This window comes from Scylla paramamosain, chromosome 29 (genome assembly GCF_035594125.1).
Source record: "Scylla paramamosain isolate STU-SP2022 chromosome 29, ASM3559412v1, whole genome shotgun sequence".
NCBI lineage: Eukaryota > Metazoa > Arthropoda > Malacostraca > Decapoda > Portunidae > Scylla > Scylla paramamosain.
The window spans coordinates 15,041,880-15,059,379 of record NC_087179.1 but is presented as its reverse complement, the minus strand read 5'-3'; the positions used below and the strand labels follow the sequence as shown (position 1 = coordinate 15,059,379).

General features: G+C 43.0%; 1 protein-coding gene and 1 long non-coding RNA gene across 5 annotated transcripts in view; both read left to right on the top strand.

Annotated features, from left to right (window-relative positions):
* LOC135115386 (tubulin beta chain-like) overlaps positions 1–11,753 on the top strand; it is a 16,759-nt gene extending 5,006 nt beyond the window's left edge. Inside the window, exons 2-8 of one of the 4 annotated variants that reach the window (XM_064032112.1) lie at positions 1,263–1,371; positions 3,306–3,320; positions 7,015–7,125; positions 7,555–7,799; positions 8,042–8,349; positions 9,009–9,315; positions 9,934–11,753. In XM_064032112.1, coding sequence (XP_063888182.1) covers positions 1,263–1,371; positions 3,306–3,320; positions 7,015–7,125; positions 7,555–7,799; positions 8,042–8,349; positions 9,009–9,315; positions 9,934–10,137 — 1,299 coding nt within the window. In that variant the 3' untranslated portion in view covers positions 10,138–11,753. Of the gene's footprint in view, positions 1–1,262; positions 1,372–3,305; positions 3,321–5,375; positions 6,305–6,340; positions 6,843–7,014; positions 7,126–7,554; positions 7,800–8,041; positions 8,350–9,008; positions 9,316–9,933 lie in introns of those variants that run through there. The other 3 variants (XM_064032113.1, XM_064032116.1, XM_064032115.1) reach the window with 3 other exon arrangements.
* Positions 11,754–16,714: 4,961 nt separating this feature from the next.
* Positions 16,715–17,500, top strand: part of LOC135115387 (uncharacterized) — a 68,601-nt gene continuing 67,815 nt past the window's right edge. The window contains exon 1 of the long non-coding RNA XR_010275978.1: positions 16,715–16,822. This is a non-coding gene — a long non-coding RNA (uncharacterized LOC135115387). The remainder of the gene's footprint in view (positions 16,823–17,500) is intronic.

The following is a 17,500-nucleotide window of genomic DNA, read 5'->3' as shown; positions in this document are numbered from 1 at the left end:
TTTCTAGGACACACACACACACACACACACACACACACACACGTTATTATGTAGCACCAAGAGTTGTATGTTTTGTTCTTTATTATTATTTTTGTTCTTCTTTTGTTTGTTTTTGTTGTTGTTGTTGTTGTTGTTGCTAATTTTTTTCTTTGTTTTCTTTGTTCTAGTTAGTATTCATTTTCTCATGTGTGATTTTTTTTTCTCTCTCTCTCTGGCTTTCTCCTTCTCTCAATCTTGTTTCTTTCACACTTTTAAACACTCATATTTCCTCTCCTAATACTCCTCCTCCTTCTCCTCCTCATCATCATTATCGTCACTGTCTTTATCCTCCTCTCCCTCCTCTTCCTCCTCCTCCTCCTCCTACATTCTTTCGTTCATCCATATCACCCACTCACTCTACACGCTGTTCTTATTAGCATTACCCCCCCCCACCCCCAATGAAAGGGTCGAATCCTTAACCCGTTGACTGCTACAGCTTCCTCTCAACGTGCTATTATGGCCTGGTATAAATTTAGACAGCGATTTTGAAAGGCAATATTCACAGGGAAAGGTGTATTCAAATATCTAGGAATGCTTTTTAGTTTTTGGCGTTTAATTTTTGATGATTAAAATTATCTTAAGTTTCGTCATTTACAGGTCCCGTCGTTTGTCAAAGGGTTAGGCTTTCATCTCTCTTCATTTGTTAAAGAGTTAGGCTTTCATCTCTCTTCATTTGTTAAAGAGTTAGGCTTTCATCTCTCTTCATTTGTTAAAGAGTTAGGCTTTCATCTCTCTTCATTTGTTAAAGAGTTAGGCTTTCATCTCTCTTCATTTGTTAGAGTTAGGCTTTCATCTCTCTTCATTTGTTAAAAAGTTAGGCTTTCATCTCTTTCTAAGGCTGTAGAGGTAAAGAATCGCCCACTTACTGGTGCTTTTCTCAGTGGACAAGCAGAATTCTTGTTTAACTGTCACTACAATCATGAAGGCATCGTTGAAAACCACCGTAACTCACAGAGGTGCCTAATAAAGACAGTGAAGAAGGAGCGACGAAGTGTTTAAGACTAGGGAGCAAAGACACTCACTCCACACACTGCCCTCCCTTATTCAGTCACTCTACACTGTCCTCCCTGCAGTTCCCTCGTATTCAGAGTCATCCATGCTCCTATCTGTCCTCCCTGCAGTTCCTTCGTATTCAGGATCACCCACCCCAACATTCTGTCCTCCCTGCAGCATCTCCCACGTTCCTAGTCACTCATTCATCTCTTCTCTCCTCTCCCGTGCAGTTCTGGGAGGTTATCAGTGACGAGCATGGCATCAACGCGGATGGTCTATATGAGGGAAAGCACGAGATTCAGCTGGAGAGAATTAACGTCTACTACAATGAAGCGACAGGTGTGGCTTGAACCGTGTGTGTGTGTGTGTGTGTGTGTGTGTGTTCTTATGCTCTCCTTTATTCATTCATTGTTTTAATTTTTCTTTCTTCCTATCTTTCTTTTTAGCTCTCTTACTGTTTTCTTTTCTTTCTTTTTCTTCCTTTCTTTTTTATTTTTTTCCTTTTTGTCTTTCTTTTCCTTTTTTTCTTTCTTTCTTCATCTCTTTCTTTTTTCTTTCTTTCTCTTTCTTTCTTTCGTTCTATCTTTCGTGTTTAGGAGGCAGGCTAAGGATTTTCCAAAAGGTAAGGTGGAAAAGACTAAGGAGGAGGAGGAGGAGGAGGAGGAGGAGGAGGAGGAGGAGGAGGAGGAGGAGGACAAAAAGAAAGGAAATAATCAAAGGTTTTTTCAGATAGATGCTTCAGTCACTCTCTCGCTCACTAATACTCTTACTCTCCTACTTTTCCTTAATCAATCTTCCTTACTCACTTCCTCACATACTCACCGTCATTTCCACTCTCTTCTGCTCACTCACTCATTCATTCACTCATTTTATCTTACTCTTCCTCACTGTCCCATTCATTTTCCTGTTTATTCTTTCAAACTTTCTTCATTCTATCGCATTTTTCTTCTTGATTTAGTTTGCTTTCTCTCTCTCTCTCTCTCTCTCTCTCTCTCTCTCTCTCTCTCTCTCTCTCTCTCTCTCTCTCTCTCTCTCTCTCTCTCTCTCTCTCTCCCTTCCTTCTTTCTCCATGTCCTAAATCTACAAACTACGCCTTTCCCTCCTCCTCCTCCACCTCCTCCTCCTCCTCCTCCTCCTCCTCCTCCTCCTCCTCCTCCTCCTCCCAGTGGAAGGAGAATAGGGTGAGGATATTTATAACCCCCTCCTCCCCCATTACCTCCTTAATGTACACTTTGCAGGAAGAGGAGGAGGAGGAGGAGGAGGAAGGGATATGAGTGATAATTTTGATAATTCTGTTTCCCCCTTTCCCCTTCTCTCTCTCTCTCTCTCTCTCTCTCTCTCTCTCTCTCTCTCTCTCTCTCTCTCTCTCTCTCTCTCTCTCTCTCTCTCTCTCTCTCTCTCTCTCTCTCTCTCTCTCTCTATATATATATATATATATATATATATATATATATATATATATATATATATATATATATATATATATATATATATATATATATATATATAATGTGTGTGTGTGTGTGTGTGTGTGTATACACATACACGTCTATTTTTATATCTGTGTGTGTGTGTGTGTGTGTGTGTGTGTGTGTTCCTTCCTACGTCCTCACCTGCCGCCCACACACACACACCCGCCACGCCCACCCACACCTCCCCCACGCACGCCTCCCCTGCCCACCCCCGTTGACGTACACACAGGTGCACACGACGCAGGTAAAGATGGAAATGACGTGCAGGTGAGAGGGGAGTGAAGGAACTGCTGATGAATGGAGGAAGTGGAGAGGAAGGAGAGATAATGAGCTGAATAACAATAGAAAAGGGAATTGGTGGAGAATATAGATACCAAATTTTGAAGAGATATAACTGATAGATAAATAGTTAGATAGATAGATAGTTATATGGAGTCTATGATAGATTGTAAGGTAAGTTGATACAGTAGTAGTAGTAGTAGTAGTAGTAGTAGTAGTAGTAGCAACAGTAGTGGTGAGCAACAGTAATTATAATAATGATGATAATGATAATAATAATAGTAATAGTAATAATAGTAATAAAGTAGATAGTTTTCCATATATTAAAAAAAATTCTAGTACACACAATCACTACTAGTGTTAAGTGCGTGTGTGTGTGTGTGTGGTGTGTGTGTGTGTATTTCACCTGCCCAACACCCTCGCCACACACCACCACACATACCCCAGCTGATTAACGTCAATGTCACCTGTCACCACCTTTTCTTCCCACCATCACCACCACCACCACCACCTCCCCTGCAGGAATGACGGGCTCAGGTAGGTTGCCAGATAGTTAGCGTTAATTAGAGGTAACTGATGCCACTTGGTTAATTGCATCGTTTCATTAACTACCTATGCTCGCTGTGTGTGATTTTGGTTATTTTGGTTGGTTAACTAATTGACTGATTGATTGATTGACTATTTAATTAATCAGTCAGTTAATTAATCAATTTATTAATTAACTAGTTTTAAGTGATTAGGTTAAGGTGCTTTATTTGTTGTTGTTGTGTTGTTGTTGTTGTTGTTGTTGCTACTACTGCTACTGCTACTACTGCTCCTGTTGCTGCTGCTACTACTGTTACTTCTACTACTACTACTACTACTACTACTACTACTACTACTACTACTACCATAATTCTCCTTTTTTTCTCCTTGTAGTAGTAGTAGTAGCAGTAGTAGTAGTAGTAGTAGCAGGAATAGTAGTAGCAGTAACAGTATCCTTGCCTTCGTGAAATACATAACACTAAGGCATGTATCCATCAGAATTAATAATAATAATAATGATAATAATAGTAATAATAATAATAATAATAATAATAATAATAATAATAATAATAATAATAATAATACACGCATAACCGTTCCTTTAGCAATCAATACTTCATAAAAATTCATCACCCAAGAATCCTTTACCATTACCTGAGTCATTTTATTATCGTGATTCTTTACTTATAATTAATGATAAAGTCTGCAAGGCTATAAGAGTATTTCATTTATTTATTTATCTATTATTGTTATTACTATTATTATTATTATTATTATTATTATTATTATTATTATTATTATCATCATGTTAAAAGGACGTTACTGGAAGAGAAGGTAAAGGAAAGGTAGCGTGTTGATTGGTCCCCTGGCTCAGCACTAGCCAATCAAAATGCATCTTGTGACAGTGTGCAGCCAATCAGATTGTACATTAGGATTTTAAACTTTATCTGTTCTTATTTTGTCTGTTGTTTGTGTCTGTCTATGTCGATATATGTTTCTCTCTGTTTGTCTGTCTGTCTGCCCCCCGTCCCCCACCCCCCCCTCTCTCTCTCTCTCTCTCTCTCTCACCTTATTTTATGGGGAACACAAAACAAGAACAAGCCACAGAGGAGGAAGAGGAGGAGGAGGAGGAGGAGGAGGAGTATGGGGTCATCTTCCCCGTAGTAATGGAGAGGGGGGGTGAATTCCTGGGAGTCTGAATGTCACGTGAGAGAGAGAGAGAGAGAGAGGAGAGAGAAGAGAGGAGAGAGAGGAGAGAGAGAGAGAGAGGAGAGAGAGGAGAGAGAGACCTTAACGTGAATCTTTCTTCTCTGAGAAACAATAAAATCAACTAGAGCCGTTTGTCATTCTCTCTCTCTCTCTCTCTCTTCTCCTCTCTCTCTCTCTCTCATCTCTTCTCTCTACTCTCTCTCTCTCTCTCTCTCACTACTACTACCACTACAACTACTACTACTTCTGCTTGTGCCTCCTCCTCCTCCTCTTCCTCCTTGTTCTCCTTCTCCTCTTCCTTAACCTATCGTTATGAAGTAACGAAACGAAGAAGAGGAATAGGAAGACGGAAAAAAAAGAAGAGGAGGAGGAGGAGGAGGAGGAGGAGGAGGAGGAAGCAGTAATAGTAGTAGTAGCAGTAATAATAGTTGTGGTAGTAGTAGTAGTAGTAGTAAGTAGTATTGGAAGAGAAGGAGGAGGAGGAGGAGGAGGAGGAGGAAGACCTTTCTTGTATAACATTTAATAGGTCAGAAGAGAGAGGGAGTGGAGGGGGTTATGTTCAAGGGGAGAGGGGGGTATGGGTGAACATGTGGGAGGAGGAGAGGGGAGGGGAAGTGGGGGGGAAGTGAATAAAGCAGTGATCTCCCCTTCACCTCCTCCTCCTCCTCCTCCTCCTCCTCTTCCCCCTCCAAGTATGAGGGTCAATACTGATATGGTGGTGGTGTTGTAGTGGTGGTGGTGGTAGTAGTGGTGGTGAAGAGGTATGCGACAAAGAATGGTGTGGAGAGAGAGAGAGAGAGAGAGAGAGAGAGAGAGAGAGAGAGAGAGAGAGAGAGAGAGAGAGAGAGAGAGAGAGAGAGAGAGAGAGAGAGAGAGAGAGAAAGCCGTGAAAGATAAATAAAGGAAGGAAGGAAGGTAGGAAAGAAAGAAGGCGATAAGGAATGAGAAGGAAGGAAGGAAGGAGGAAAGGAAGGAAGGAAAGATTGTTGTCATAATGAACGAAGAGAAGAAAAGAAGGAAGGATAAGAAAGGAAAGGAAGAAAGGAAGGAGGGTAGGAAGGAAAGAAAGAAAGGATGAAGGAAGGCAGACAAGAAAGGAAGTTTTAGGCGTAATGAGAGAAGGAAGGAAGAAAGGAAGACTAGTAAAGGAAGGGAAGAAGGGAAGATAAAGAAAGACAGACAGGAAAGGAAGTTTGTTTAGACATAATGAAAGATGGAAGGAAGGAAGGGAAGGAAGGAAGGAAGGAAGGACGAAGACAGGAAAGAAAGAAGAGATCGAAGGATAAAAACGAATGGAAGGATGACAGGAAAGAAGTTTATTTAGAGAGAGAAGGAAGGAAGGAAAGAAGGACGAAGGCAGGAAAGAAGAGATCGAAGGATAATAGGAGGAAAGGGAGAGAGAGAGAAGGAAGGAAGGAAGGAAAAAGGCAGGAAAGAAAGAAGAGATCGAATAGAGATAGCTCGGACAGAAAGAAAGAATGAAAGCAGGAGAGGCGAGGCAGGTTACACCACCCCGCACACGCCTTGCATGACACTCCCTCGCATGCATGACAGATAACTCTTGCATGGCGCCTCTGCACTGCCCCTCCACCCCAGCAGGCACCCCGCACCCCACCGCCCAAAGAGTCAGTGACCTGGAGAGCTGACAAGGGGATGATAAGGTCACTGTCTCCCCGCACATCACTCAGCACTCCACTCAGCACGGCAGGTCAACACTCAGCGCTGTAATGTCGCCTCGCCATGCTGACTCCATGGCTCCTGCAGCACATGACACGCCTAGCACCAAAGTAAGCACTAAAAGTAAGGGGGGGGGGGTGAGTTGTCTGCATGGGAAGCGAGTATCGGTGAAAGATTGGAATGTTAGTTAAGCTTTGTTCTCTCACCAGCAGAACTGTTGTCAAAGGCCACGGAGGTGACTGGTCTGGCTGTTAGTGTGTGTTGACCATGACTGTTGTGGGGATGATTGTTAGAGTATTGCTACAATCATGGACATACACTTGGAAAACTCAGTAACTTTCACTAGAGCCTGTTGAAAAGTGTTAGGATAAGACGCAAGATGTCTGATGATTATAAAGTTTTTTTTTTGTTCTCTGTGCTGAAAATAACTGAATTATTGTGATTTGCTAAGGAAAGTATATCAACATGTCAGCTAGATACATTTATGCAAGCGTATACAAAGTCATATTAATCTTTAACTGTTCTGACTTTCCTTGAGTTTAATGAATTTATAGATAAAAAAGTTTAGGGGATACTTTCCTGACACCACTGACAGCCAAGGGAGTGATGGAATGATGAGAATCTTTAGCACCTACAGTTTTATATACGGTAAAAGTCAAACAGTCATTCATTTAGCTGGTCATTGTCACCAGCAGCTAATGGGTTAAGGATATTGATATAAATCTAACATAGAAGGTCTCTTAATAAATCTCTAACCCATTATTTCTTCCACCACACCGTCACCACTTCACTGCCACTGCTGCTGATGCTGGTGGTGCAGGAGGGAAGTATGTGCCCCGCTGCGTGCTGGTGGACCTGGAGCCCGGGACCATGGACTCCGTGAGGGCAGGACCACTGGGACACCTCTTCAAGCCTGACAACTTCGTATTCGGTGAGTTACCCATAGAAGAGACCGACCCATTCTCTCCGTTTTCTGTTGCAACTTGTTCCCTGCATCGTGACCGTGATGCTGTAGCTGCAGTTTTAATGGATTTTATAGATTGAATGGCTATATAACCTAATAGTTCCATGTGGATATATAGATTAAGGACTTTAATATATTCTTCTTCAGTGTATTTTGGTCTGTACGGCTTCCGTTTTGTGTGGGAAGAGATAAAATGAGAGGAAGAGGAGCTGTAGATAAGGCATGAGCCAACACTATTCTCGCTGTCTCATTCTCCCAGGCTAGAGCGGGGCAGGAAACAGCTGGGCCAAGGAGCATTTTATCCTGCACGGCTTAAGTTTTGCGTAGGAAGAAGAATTACGGAGAGGAACATGACTAACTTTCCTCTATAGTATTACCTGTCTCTCTCTTCCCCAGGCCAGAGCGGGGCAGGAAACAACTGGGCCAAGGGTCACTACACAGAAGGTGCCGAGCTTGTGGACTCAGTGATCGAGATGGTGCGTAATGAGTCTGAAAACTGCGACTGTCTTCAGGGATTCCAGCTGACGCACTCCCTGGGGGGCGGCACGGGCTCTGGCATGGGCACACTGCTCATCTCACGCATCAGGGAGGAGTACCCGGACAGGATCATGAACACCTTCTCCGTCATGCCCAGCCCCAAGGTACTGGAGAGAGAGAGAGAGAGAGAGAGAGAGAGAGAGAGAGAGAGAGAGAGAGAGTTACTATGTAAGTATATTTTCTTAATATAATGGTAAAAAATACTAACAAATAAAAAAAAAAATCTCATACACTAGTACTACTATTAGAAGGAACACACAGGCCCTCATTCCCATAGAAGCACCTTGGTAATGTAACCTCCCTTCTCCACTTCACCACTACTACCGCGTCCTTTTCCACCACACAGGTCTCGGACACCGTGGTGGAGCCCTACAACGCCACACTGTCAGTCCACCAGCTGGTCGAGAACACGGATGAGACTTATTGCATTGACAACGAGGCTCTGTACGACATCTGTTTCAGGACGCTCAAGCTCTCCACGCCCACGTACGGGGACCTCAACCACCTCGTGTCCCTCACCATGTCCGGCGTCACCACGTGCCTGCGTTTCCCGGGCCAACTCAACGCGGATCTGCGCAAGCTGGCCGTTAACATGGTGCCCTTCCCCCGCCTCCACTTCTTCATGCCTGGTTTCACGCCCCTCACTGCCAGAGGGTGCGTGCTGCAGTGGCCTTGGGTGTTCACTGATAGAACAGGATATACTGATGAGTGGGAATTAAGGCTTATTGATAGATTTTTATACGTTTTATGCAGGAATTATGTGTTGTTAAAGTGACAGGGTTGTCAGAGTGTCAGGGAGGATTTAATGCTTGTTGATAGACTTGTATACGTTTTGTGCAAGAGTTAAGGGCTCTTCAGTGATAGGTTAGGGTATGTTAGGGATAATCAAAGGCTTATTAATAGATTGTTAACGTTTTTTTTTTACAAGTTATGGGTCTGTTAAGAGGATGTAATGGGTAATGATATTCTGTTTGTAAAGCCATGTAGGTAAAAAAAAAAGTTAAAAAGGGAAGGATTTAAAGAAAAAAAAAGGTGTTGGTAGCATTCCTATAATTTTACAATAGCTAAAAAGAAAAAAAAAATTGAGTTGAAAAAGAGGAAAATAAAATGATAGTAGCACCTTTTGTTCTTGTACGAGTCAGGGCAAGAGAACACTCCGCCACCACAACTCCCTCCGGAACCTTCGAAACAATGACCGGAATCACGACAGCACCCTTGAAAACCCCGATAACTTGCACTACAGCATGTTAGAGGTGGCGGAGACAAGACGCTGACGTGACACGAAGTACAGAACGTTGCCTTTCGTCCCCCAGGTCCCAGCAGTTCCAGAAGATGTCAGTGCCGGAGCTCACCACGCAGATGTTTGACGCACGCAACATGATGGCAGCCTGCGACCCCCGCCACGGCCGCTACCTCACCGTGGCCACCATCTTCCGAGGCCGCATGTCCATGAAGGAGGTGGACGAGCAGATGCTGAAGGTGCAGAACAAGAACTCAGCCTATTTCGTGGAGTGGATCCCCAACAACGTGAAGACCGCCGTGTGTGACATTCCACCAAGGGGGATGAAGATGGCTGCCACCTTCATCGGGAACTCCACCGCCATCCAGGAGCTGTTCAAGGTAGTTAGTTAGGTCGTTGGGTAGATAGTGTGTATTTAAGGTACTATTTCGTTGTTAGGTAGTAATTATGGTGGAAGTAAAGGTTTAATAGATAGTTATGAACTGTTCACAGTAGTTAGCTAGGTTGTTTGGTAGTTGGAGTGTACTTAAGGTGATATTTGCTTGTTAGGTTGTTGTTGTTTGAGATTGCCCTCATAGGAGCGTGAGCCCTTATGTCGTCAATGCTTGTTAGGTGGTAGTAATGGTGGAAGTAAAGGCTATTGGGTAGTTAAGTGGTGTTTAAAGTGATATTTGCGTGTTAGGCAGTCGTTATAGAGAAATTAAAGGTTGGGATAGGTAGTTAAGCGGTCTTTATAGGAAAATTGGGTTGTTGGATAGTTGTTACAGTGGAAATAAAGGTTAGAATAGAAAGTTATGTGGTATTTAAGGCAAAATTAGGTTGTTAGATGGTTAAGGTATATTTAAAGCTGTTGAATGGTTGTAACACTGGAATTAGAATTGAATTAGGTAGTTACGAGGTATTGAAGGCTCCGCTATACCGCCCTTACCGTTCACCCAGTCCTTCCTCTCCGCCACTCCAAACACACGCTGACCCACTCTCCCTCTATCCCTCCCTAGCGTATCTCAGAGCAGTTCACGGCCATGTTCCGGCGCAAAGCTTTCCTGCACTGGTACACGGGCGAGGGCATGGATGATATGGAGTTCACGGAGGCGGAGAGCAACATGAACGACCTGGTGAGCGAGTACCAGCAATACCAGGACGCCACCACCGACGACTTCGAGGACGAGGAAGAAGAGGAGGAGGAGCAGGAATACGCTTAGATGGTTGACGCGCGCCTCCTGTTCGTCTTTTGTTTTGACTTCTTCGCTTTCTTTGTTTTTGTTGTTGTTGTGGTTGTTACTTTTTTAATTTCGTTGTTTTATTTATGTGTTTATTTGTTTGTTTATTTATTTATTTTTTTTGGTAGGGGTGTGCTTGAAGGGATTTGATATTCGTATGTCTTTTTTTTTTGCGTTTTCTTTGTTTTTATTGTGTTCGTGGTTGTTGTTTTCGTTGCTTTTAGTTATTTTTTTTTTCTTAATGTTCAACAGGAGTACGCTTGAAGGAATGTGACACTGGGACGTCTTATGTTTGTCTTCGTTTTTGTTGTTGTGCTTGTTATTTTCATTTTTTTTTTATATTAGCTTTTCTTTCTTAATACTGAACATGAGTAAGCTTTTTGTTTCTTCTTCGTTTTCTTTGTTTCTTCTACGTTTTCTTCGTTTTCTTTTTTTTTTCGTTCTCTATTTTTTCATTAACTTTTTCCTTCTATATGTTGTTAGTGGAAAGTTTCTGAGTCTGTCTCTTCTTGTTTTCACGTAAGAATGTTGTTTTCTTTAACGGAATACTGCTTGTGAAGGATTCGAATAAATTGTTAAGGTGTTTTTAGAAGATACGATACGATGACTTGGGGTTCCGACGTCTCTGGTGTCTCATCTTTACTCCTACTACTACTACTACTACTACTACTACTACTACTACTACTACTACTACTACTACTACTACTACTACTAGTTTTCCGTTTTTAATAGGCTGCAGGGAAAGTCATTCAGGTTTTCAAGGGAGTTTTCATGATCCTAGTGATAGTTTAGCAAGGATTCTACACTTTTAAACAAGCTCTAGTGGAAGTTGTTAGAATCTTCAAAGGTGTTTTCATGATTCCACTGTTTGAAGAAGCTCTAGTGGGAGTCGTTAGGATTTTAAAGTGTATTTTCACAAATCAAGGCTTTTAACAGGCTCTAGAGAAAGTTATTAGGATTTCAAGGATGTTTTTATGATCCTAGTAATAGTTTAGGAAGAATTCTACATCACTAGTGGGAAGAAAAACACCCAAGAGAACCTGACTGACCATCTCTGCGGCCTTTGAAAACAGTCCTGCTGAGGGAACAAGGCGCCTCTGAATGCAGCTCTGGTGGAGGTTGTCAAGGGGTTTTCAAGGGTGTTTCCATGGTGTCCAGTCCTCCTTGTCAAATTCCTGTGGCTTGTATTACAACAGGAATGATACACAGACTAATAGCTTTCCATTATCACATCCTGAACTTTCTTCGTTTTCGTCAGAGAGTGAAAAAGAAAACGTGATTGAAGATGTTACTCGTTTTCTCAGTCATGTCTTTTATGGGGGCCTTAAAAAATTTGTTTGCTTTGTATTTGGCGTCCCTTGAGGAGACAGCAGACAACAGACAGCTGGTGGTACAGTACACAATACTTTGCAGACAACAGAGAACAGACGGACAGGCGGACAGGTTGACAGAAACAGCACACACTCATTTCATTAGCAGACAGAAAAGACACCACACAAGACAGACAGACAGACAGAATGACACAGACAGATAGAAACGCCGCACAAGTTGGAACTTGAAGAGAAAATTATGAAATTGAATAAAACTTGATGAACTAACGTCCTTGTTTATTCATTCCTGAGTGAGTGAGTGAGTGAGTGAGTGATGTGTGTTTGTATAAATAGCTAGACAGATAGATAAATTGACAGATAAACAGACAGATCAATAGAGAGAGACAGACAAATAGAGAGAGAGGGAGGATAGGTGGAAATAGATGGGCATGTTTCATGCAGGGACTGCCACGTGTTGGCCTGATGGCTTCTTGAAGCTTTCTTTATTTTCTTGTGTACTTGAAATTTCGTAAGTAGTAGTTGTAGTAGTAGTAGTAGTAGCAGCAGTAGTAGTAGTAGTAGTAGTATGCAGCAACAACAGCAACGGAAGTAGTAGGAGCAGCAGCAGTAGCAGCATCAGTAACAGCAGAAGCAGTAGTAATAGCAGTAGCAGCAGCAGCAGCAGCAGCAGTAGTAGTAGTAGTAGTAGTAGTAATAGTATGTATGTATGTATGTATGTATGTATGTATCTTACACACACACACACACACACACACACACACTGGTTGTACATCACAACAGTCTGCGGAAAGGAGGGGCAGCTGCCGTCACATTTGGTGATGTCTGACATAATAAAGAATGGTGGAGACGTCACGCAAAAAAAAAAAAAAAAGAACACACACACACACACACACACACACACACACACACACACACACACACACACACACACTGTAGTCGCCAGCTGTCCCCCCTCACAGGGTTCTGTGAGGCTGGTGGCGAGAGACTAATATGAAGCGAGTAGCGACTAATATGAAAGAGTAGAAATTAAAGAAGCTGAATTCACTGTAGTAGTTAATTGCAGTAGTGAAGTTGTGAGAGGAACTAGCTGCGGAGAGCTTAGCTGTAGAGAGGCAGTGAGGGTTGTGTTTACGTGGTAAAGTTGATGACATGGCGCGTAGGGTAGAAAAGACACAGTGACTCTGTAGAGGAAGGAGTCATCAGGGGTCACATATCTGGTCCAGCGGCTGAGGGGCCTCAGAAGAGGGCAGTGTGTGCCCAGTCTTCAGAGAGAGATGTGTTGCGGCTCGCTCTGTTTTCTCCATAACCCCAGACCCTCAAACGCCGACCCTCTTAGTCGTAAGTGTTGCACTGCGGCTAATTAGGTGTCTAAGTAACTGCTACATGTCAAAATACATTGAAAATTATACATGTATTGCATTTGTGTCTCTATTATTGTGAATGCTTGTTAAGGTGTAAACCATTATGTATTTTGGTTATTATATCACACTTTGTTATGATGGAATGTTATCTCTTTATGATGCTTCTGTGCCTTAAGTGCATGCGAATGTTTTATTGTATCTCAATACTCCTTGTGCTGATGTCAAATCAATTGTCACTACAAGTTAACCGCATTAAAGCGAGTAAACGACTGGGTCGTTTGTCATCCTGATCCCTTACAGACGTGACGGCCTCTACACACACACACACACACACACACACACACACACACACACACACACACACACACACACACAGTCAGACTCAAACACACACACACACACACACACACACACACACACACACAAACACGCACACAGTATCTGAACAATCCTCTCTTATTCTCAATGTATTTCCTTCCCACAAGCAATCTGGAAATACTTAAACACCTACACTCTGTTACCACAAATGATGACATTCCACCAAAAATATTAAGTCACACTTCCACTCTGATAACTACACCCTTAACACACATTATAAACCTCACGCTAAAAAACGGGAATTTGCTCCAACAAATTAAAATTCGCTAAAATAATTCCAGTACATCAGACTGGAAGAGGGAGTGACGTTAAATTAATAACTCTCGACCGATGTCTATACTTCCAGCACCCAGTAAAATATTCCAGAATGTTATATCCACTCGATTAAAAAATTATTTGGTAAAAAAAAAAATTTTGTCAGAATATCAACATGGTTTTCGCGCGAACCGTTCTATTGAGTCCGCAATAGCGCAATTTACCCATAGTATCTATAAATACCTGGAAGATGAACTTTATGATGTAGGTGTTTCCATAGATTTCTCTAAGGCATCTGACACTCTGAATCATTATTTATTAGATCATACTGTCATCAGAGATGTGCCAGTAAAATTATTTCAAAGTTATTTAACCAACAGGACACAAGCTGTTTACTGCAATACTAAAGATTCCTTTTTCAGAAGCATTATAGCAGGTGTAACACAGGTATCAACAATAGGACCTACACTTTTTGTGATTTACATAAATGATGTTATCAAATCCTGCTCAAAGTTCAAATTTACTATATATGCAGATGACATAAACTTGCTAGTGAAAGATAGTGATATTTGTTATATACATACAAACGTGACAATAGAACTCCATTCAGTAAATAATTGGATAAAACTCAATTAACCAAGACTTAATATAAATAAAACTAATTATATATTTTTCAGAATAGATCCATAACAAATCATGTCCCACAGTAATCCTTGATGGTGAAACATTGCAGTGCGTTGCTCCTATAAAATGTTTAGGTGTTGTTATTGGTAATAATCTTAATTGTAACTTCCATATAAACAATTTATTTTCAAAACTGTCCAGGATGTGTGGAATTTGATGTAAGGTAAGAAATCATCTCATTACTGAAGCCTTGCTAAGTGTTTACTGCACACTCTGCTTGCCTCATTTACTCTATCGTGTCTCAGCATGGTCATGCACATGGCCTTCTTTCCTAAAGAAGTTAAAATTTATTCAAAATAAATTTTTGGGATGCATTTTTAATATAGAAAAAAAAAAAAAAAATGGATTCTACAGGTGTAGTATATTTTGAATACTAATTATTGGATTTTTTTATTCATAAGTGTTTTTTTTTTTTTTTTTTTTTAAATTCATTAGAGATTTCCCAGGCACTAAATTATTTAAATTTGTAGAATCCTCTTAGGCAACAAGAGGTAGAAACCTGAATTTAGACTGCCCTCTATTTCTCACAATATTATAAAAAAACAGCATTTTCTACTCTGGACCTCAACTATGGAATTCTCTTTCCCTCGCCATCAAAGAACTTATAAATATTGGTAATTTTTCTCAGTTTAAGAGGAAAACTAAAGAGCATTTCACTGTTCTGAGAAATATATAGATAACATATATGTATTGTAATAAGTTTAGTATTTTGTATGTTTTATTAACTACTTATAATGTTAGTGTAGGTACATGTGTGTTTAAGTATGAGTGTGAGGATTTGTGTATGTACGAGAGTATGTATATGTATGTTTGTATATGTCCATTGTACTGTCAACAGGTAGGTGTAGGTACATATGTGTGTGTAAGTGAGTGCCACGTCTTCACACAATCTCTGCACCTTTTATGGTCATAGAGATGGTCATCCGTGTGTGGTGATCCGCCAGTGTGTTGAGAGCTGTCTACCCTGGCGGCGGGGCGGGCAGCTCTCCTCAGGGCGCGGTGCTCTCTATGGACACCCCTCGCTGCCTCTCCTTCGCCGCCTCACACGGGCGTGGGCGAATGCGTACGCCAGGAGGAGGGCCACAGCCAGTCCGCAGACCAGCCAGTGCACGTGTGGTGCGTCCTGCCCGGCCACCAGCGTGCCCTTGGCCACAGTCAGACCACCCGTCGTTCCAAGGGCAGCCACCACGCCGCGCGCCAGCCGTCCATGCCTCCATGGGCCGCGCTGCGGGAGGGCCTCCTCCCTTGCCTCCTCAGCCTGATGATGCGTTCCCACTTCCGCGGCCGTCAGGTCGTGCTCCCGCAGCAGCTCGGGGAACACCGCGCCAGAGTCGGGGAATCGCACTGGTCGCGGGGACGGAAGCTCCGCAAGCTGCTCCATGGCACCGGTGGCGGCGGAGTCCACGGCGGGGGCTGGCACGCGGGCCAGAGGTGTGGCCTGGGACAGGGCAGGGGTCCCTGAGGCAGGGACGCCGCGCCACATGTTGACCAGGCCGCCGTCTCCGGCGTCGCGGCCCCGCACCTCGCCGCCGCCTCGCACCACCACCGGCACCGCCTCGTCGTCGGCAGCCTTGCGGCAGCAGCCGAAGGTGAGGCGGTGCCACCAGCAGAGCGCGGAGTAGCGCATGGCCAGGAACACCTCGTCTTCCTGCTGCTGCTGCGCCATCACCCGCCGGAAGTTAAAGACGCCCTTGTGCTTGACGTCACTCCCGCGCAGGCAGTACAGCTGCAGGGCGAGGTTCTTGTACTTGAGCAGCTTGGCCATGTCTACGGGCACCGCCATGGCCTGCTCGTTGCGCCACAAGTCGCCGGGCAGGCGCGTCCACCCCGCCTTGTACAGCGGGATGGAGGCCAGCTTGCGGCGGTAGGGGAACAGCAGCGCGCCGCGGTCCTTGGCGACCACACGCACGCGCTGCGGCCGCTTCCCTCCGTAAGAGATCGTCACCTGCACCCGAAGGGTTAACATTTTCTTGTTGCTCGTCATTTTTGTTTGTGAAGAATAATTCAAATAGTCCTGATTTCTCGCATGTTGCCGGTGACCAGTTCGTGGATGGACCTTGTATGTATCCTACTACTACTGCTACTACTACTACTACTGCTGCTACTGCTACTAGTAGCAGACCCTGTAAAGTGTTCATAACAGTCAGGCTTTAGTTTTGTAAGCAAAGAGCGGACAAGGGAACAGCTGCGAACACGACACTGGGCTAAAAAAACACTTGAAGAGGCAGCGCGGGAACACCTTGGCAATAATACTCTTGGTGTGAGTGTCGTGAGCTACGCAGTTCACATTAATGTGCTACAGCTTAGCGTATCTACCAGTGTTTCTAACAGGACGAGAAACAAAAAAAAGCAAACAAAATTAACATCTCGTCATAAGAGAATCCTATTATAATAATTAAATATAATAATTAAACAATAAAAATACATACACTAATCACACCACAAATCAACAGTCTATTGTCTATGTTAAAAATTGAAAGCAAGCGTATTGAGAACTGCAAACCTGAGAGAAGAGAACCAATCCATCAATCACGAATCAGTTACCCCACGGCAGCCTGAAAGGGAGGATATGCACGGCGCAGCTCCTGTGTCCTGTGCCACGCATGTCCTGGGGAAAAGTTTAGCTGAGGTGTTTTGGTGAGGACTGTGAAGTGTGTGGTGAGTGTTTGCACAGAAATGTTGAGTTAGACTGAATGAAGTTAGTTTGACACACTGTTTGAAGTTAGTTTGACACACACACACACACACACACACACACACACACACACACACACACATACACACACACATACATTTGCCAAAACACAATTTAAAATGGATTTCGGTGCCATGAAGTACAATTGCATTCCACAATTTGCTTTATTTATGGCTTATTTACATATTTTGTCCCCTAATCTCTGGATGCAATAATTCTTATATGTGTGACAGCGGGGAAACCTGTAGCTTACATAACGTGTTTGTCTCAACATAACAGCCATCACAGAGAGAGAGAGAGAGAGAGAGAGAGAGAGAGAGAGAGAGAGAGAGAGAGAGAGAGAGAGAGAGACTACTACTGACTTGTCATTGCCTTGTTAGAGATTTTGATACAATTAAGTAGTTATTAATACTTTTGATACAACTACTACTACTACTACTACAACTAACTTTTTATTGGTTTGTTAGAGTTTTTGCGGTAATTAGGTAATTAGATGTTAGCAACAGCGACTCCTCATGGAGCAACAAAATGATGCGTCTGTGGTGATGAACACTCAGTGCACAACACGTGTGTGGTGGTTTGTTTTGTGGCCACTCATGGTGACGTCACACATCTCTTAAGATGGCACGGTGTGTTGCCGA